Source organism: Hemibagrus wyckioides, linkage group LG12, assembly GCF_019097595.1.
Source record: "Hemibagrus wyckioides isolate EC202008001 linkage group LG12, SWU_Hwy_1.0, whole genome shotgun sequence".
Classification (NCBI taxonomy): domain Eukaryota; kingdom Metazoa; phylum Chordata; class Actinopteri; order Siluriformes; family Bagridae; genus Hemibagrus; species Hemibagrus wyckioides.
Window position 1 is genome coordinate 11,396,050 of NC_080721.1, and position 5,000 is coordinate 11,401,049.

At 34.6% G+C, this 5,000-nt stretch overlaps 1 protein-coding gene across 2 annotated transcripts in view; it reads right to left on the minus strand.

Moving 5' to 3' along the window:
- Positions 1-229: 229 nt before the first annotated feature.
- The window catches only part of LOC131362419 (uncharacterized), a 6,391-nt gene continuing 1,620 nt past the window's right edge, over positions 230-5,000 (minus strand). For both annotated transcript variants that reach the window (XM_058404409.1, XM_058404410.1), the window contains exons 2-8: positions 4,940-5,000; positions 3,125-3,436; positions 2,407-2,505; positions 1,732-1,756; positions 1,363-1,406; positions 1,235-1,284; positions 230-1,140 (exon numbers count right to left, since the gene is read on the minus strand). The exon at positions 4,940-5,000 is cut by the window's right edge and continues 254 nt beyond it. In XM_058404409.1, coding sequence (XP_058260392.1) covers positions 1,066-1,140; positions 1,235-1,284; positions 1,363-1,406; positions 1,732-1,756; positions 2,407-2,505; positions 3,125-3,436; positions 4,940-5,000 — 666 coding nt within the window. In that variant the 3' untranslated portion in view covers positions 230-1,065. The remainder of the gene's footprint in view (positions 1,141-1,234; positions 1,285-1,362; positions 1,407-1,731; positions 1,757-2,406; positions 2,506-3,124; positions 3,437-4,939) is intronic.

A 5,000-nucleotide genomic window follows, 5' to 3' on the forward strand; every position in this document is an offset into this window, starting at 1 on the left:
AATTTTATTATAAAAATTTACTAAAAAATAAATCGAATCAGTCAACAACTTCTGTGCACAGAATTCTAGATTAAAAATGTTTGTTTGTTTATTTATTTATTTATTTATTTAAAATTAGTTAATTAAATAAAAGTTAAATTAAACCCCACTCCTCAGCAAGTAAATTCACCTCAAAGAGATAAATCACGAAACACATTTTTTAATGAATTTTATTTAAAATTTTATTTTTAACGATTTATTGAAAATCCTAAATTTGCACATCACAGTATCATAAAAAAAAAATAAAATAAAATTAAATTAAAAAATGGAGCGAGATTGCTGTGTGTACCTGAGTGTCTAACACCTACAGACATGAAACAAAAAGTAGGCAAAATTTTATAAATAAATTGAACAGATTACAATAAATACAGAGGTGGACAAAGTATACAACTTCCTTGCTTGAGTGAAAGTACAGATACTACTGGTCAAACATTACTTCATTACAAGTAAAAGTTGTAAATACAGGTGCAACTAGGCAAACAAATACATAAAAAAAAAACATTTGCTTTACCATACATACTTCATGGCACAGGGAATATCCATTTCAAGCTTTTACCAGAAATTTAAAGTACACATACCTCAATATGGTTGGATGGAGAGTTTGGATGGAGAGATGGAGGCTGCGATGTGGTTTGTTTTCGGGAAACAAAGCAAACATTTAAAACGAAAAGAATCTTTACTCTTTATTAAAAACTCGAACATACTGTCTAACTATGGCCATGGATGCCTGCACTGCGCCGATGATCTGTCTTCGTCCATTTTGCCACCATTTTGATCAGAGTTCAAAAAATGACAGAAAACCACTGAATTTCACGACATTCAGTGAAAAAGGAATCACCCTCTTATTAACGTAACTACTTTATACTCAGTGACCTTGACAGAAATGTAGTGGAGTAAAAAGTAAAATATTTGTCTTTCAAATGGAGTGAAGTTAAAGTAACAAGTTTCCAGAACTCAAGTAAAGTACAGATACACTTTTTCTTAGCAAATACATGAAAAGAAAAAACAGACGTTCCTATACTTTTGTTATTCAAAGTTGATGGGAGGAGGAGGAGGCTGCCGTTTGAATATTTCAGGGTTCAAAAAGGAATATTCCACTTCCTGAATGGAAACAGAAAGACAAGAAATGACCATGAGTAAGCTTGTGTGTGTGTGTGTGTGTGTGTGTGTGTGCGCACAGGGTTCAATAGCATACCGATACTTCAGCAGGTTTCTGTAGATTGTTCCTGAGTGTTTCCTGTTTTCCTGAGGAGCAGACGACATGAACTTTAGATTAATCGTATTAATACAAATAATCTGAATATCCATGTGAGATATTTTTACCTTTGGCCCGGTGTTTACGCCGAGTATCCACGTCATCACTGTGCCTGAAAATACCAGAAAGATTAGCTTAACTTGGGGGATGAAGTTAGGGAGGACGGCTTAAGATGGTTTGGACATGTTCAGAGGAGGGAGAGTGAGTATATCGGTAGGAAAATGTTGGACATGGAGCTGAATGGCAGGAGGCAAAGAGGAAGTCCAAAGAGGAGGTACATGGATGTAATAAATGAGGATATGAAGCTAGTGGGTGCAAGTGTTGAGGATGCAGAAGATAGGGATAGGGGGAGAGAGATGATTCGCTGTGGAGACCCCTGAAGGGAAAAGCCCAAAGGAGAAGAAGAATTTGAGGTATAAAATGGAGGTGAGACAAACCTTTTAGCTGGAAGTATTCGCTTCTCTGAGAGAAAATGGGGGGAAAAAACGTTAAAACCGTTGTGTTGAAGCTGACAGAAGTTAGCATTAACATTAAACATTCTGATTTAAACCAGGACATGTATAAATAAGACAATAAATCTTCGTGACAGAGGACTAGAGGACAGGATATGATTAGAAACACCTCACAGAATGCTAGGTTGTTATTTGAAGCCGTGTCGTTGTGGTTAAAGCTAAGTTAACACATATCCAGATCCATTTCAAAGCTACGTTGTTGCTAGCCAAACATATACAGGTCTAAACATATGTTAAAGTTGTTAGTTGCTGAGCTAACATGTTAAGTGAAGGTTTAAGCTAAGCTGTTGATAGCTAAGTAAAGTATGCACAGGTCCAGATTAGGTTTTAAGCTAAGACACTAGGTCCAGACTAGTTTTTAAGCTAAGACACTAGATCTAGGCTAGTTTTTAAGCTAATCTGCTGTTAGCTCAGTGCAGTGTGTACAGGTCCAGACCCGTTTTGAAGATCAAGTGCTCGGGTGTTGCTGTGTGGGCACATCCTGTTGCTGTTGATGATAAAGTAGTGAAGTATCTTCTACACTAATTCAGGCGAATCAAAGCAGAACCACTAAGCTCTCAGATCATGAAGATCAGATAGATGGTGTGTGGGTTTATTCACCTTTTCTTAAACACAAAACCACAGTGATCGCCACGGCGATGGTAAAGATGGCGACAGTGCAGCCTCCGTACAGCAGCCACGCACATGAGACCGAGTGACCTGTAATAATAATAATAACAATAATAATAATAATAATAATAAAGTAAGAAATAAAATAATTAAAAAAAAATTGAAAAATGAGAGAAAATATATTTATTAAATGTTACGGATAAAAAGTGACTAGTCAAATCATAATCAGATTACAAATGATTATTATTATAATTATTATTATTATTACCATCGTATATTTAAATACTCTATATTTTGTATATTTTTTATATAGCTGTTTATCTTTTAATTCTCTCTGTTATATATATATATATATATATATATATATATATATATATATATATATATATATATATATATATATATATATATATATATATTATAATTTCAAGCCACCTTGCTTGATAATATTTTTTTCTTTAGCTAATATCCCTTTACCGCTGTAACTATGCAAATTTCCCAGCTGAGGGATGAATAAAGGATTATCTTATCTTATCTTATCTTATCTTATCTTATCTTATCTTATCTTATCTTATCTTATCTTATCTTATCTTATTCCGACACGATTTCAGTTTGGTCTTTTAACATACAGATTTCTGGACATTTTTAAAACAAAATACAAAATGCTGAATTACCGGTGAAGCACAGAAACACATTAAAGTTTGCTTACTTGGTCGTGGCACAGTTCGGGACACGGTCTGGTTTTTATAATTCACAACACACTCGATGGTCGCTTCGCTCCATTCCTCTGCAGTAATCCTGATCTGAGCTCGAGTGTATTCTGAGGCTGAATCGTCTTGTCCTGTCCAGCCTGATTCTGTCCATCCTGTGTGCTCTTCATCATCGACCAACCACCAAACTCTGACCTGAGAGGGAACAGTGTCCATCACCACACACTGCAGGAGAACAGAGGGATCGTCCTCCTCCACCTCCTCCACCACCGGGGTGTACACAACCACAGACAGATTTAACGGACCTGTGTCTACAACACACACACACACACACACACACCTATTACATCTAAACTTCATAAATATTTATTTAGTTGTCTACATTCTGATTGGACAAAATGTGTTAATTATATTTTTTAATTATATTTAATATTATATTATATTATATTATATTATATTATATTATATTGGATATATTAGAATATATAGATTAATTAATGCTATATTTCTATAACAGCAGGTCTGATAATAGCAAATGATGCATATAGTGTATTTATATGAATGCGCTGATTTTCGAGTCGATGCTTAACATAAACAATTTATTTTAAAAACAACGTCAGATAGATTTTTTCTCTTTTTTTCTGGAAGGAGACTCAGCACTTTGTATCACGTAGAGCAGTCTGGAGGATGGAGAGATGTTCACTTTTTTATGACGAGCTGCGTTTATTTTGGAATTTTAAGTGCGTGAAAATAGAGAAGGAACTACTTTTTCTACCTGAGGTGCTGAGAGAAATTTTTAAAGATGACTATAAATGGATAGAGAGTACCAAATATCTTAATATTGATTTCTTTACAAAAAAAAAAATGAAGTTAAGTATTAATTTTAATAAAAATATCCAGAGTGTGTATTGCAAAGCACAAAGAATACTGAATACTGTACATCAACATAAATATCAAAAAAAGGAAAATTAATTTTTGAAACCCTAAAAGACACTTTTCTCCTGTCCCAGTAATGATAGATAAATAAATAAATAAATAAATGTAAATAAAAATAAATAAATAAATAAATAAATAAATGAACATCACGGTAAAATCTGTTTAAAGCCTGTACTTTAAACATTGTCTAACATTATAAAAGCTTTTCAGACAGTGTATATTTCAAAGCACAATGAAGATACATACTGAATACTGCACAAAAAATTCACTGTGGCCAAAAGTATGTGCACCCCCTCCTGAGCTCCATGAAGACATGGTGTGGAGGTGAAGGTTGGAGTGAAGGTGTCCTGCACTGAGCCCTGACTCTGAATGAACACTTTTAGGATGAACTGGAACTGGAGCTTCATCAACATCCCAACACCAGAGTCTCACTAATGAATCAGAATCTCACTAATGCTCTTGTGAATGAATGAATGAATTAACACAAATCCTCACAGTGACGCTCTGACATCTAGTGGAAAACCTACCCAGAAGAGAAGAGAAGAGAAGAGAAGAGAAGAGAAGAGAAGAGAAGAGAAGAGAAGAGAAGAGAAGAGAAGAGAAGAGAAGAGAAGAGAAGAGAAGAACAGAAAAGTCTATAGCTGGTTATAAGTACAAACACAGCTCTAGAGTGGGATCTTCAAGAAGGTCACATAGGTGTGATGATCAGGGGTGCATATACTTTTGGTAATGTGTGTAGTGTAATATGTAGATGACTTTTTGGTATTGTAACTTCTAGTGTCCTTGATTAAACTCTCAGTAACATTGTAAAAGCATGCATGTCGTGTTCTGCAGCTTTCCTTTGTCTTAACTTGGGAAATGAATGAAATGAAACTCACCTGTCACGACGACTCTGGTTCCATTTCCAATAAAAAGCATTTTATCATGTGCAGATGCGCA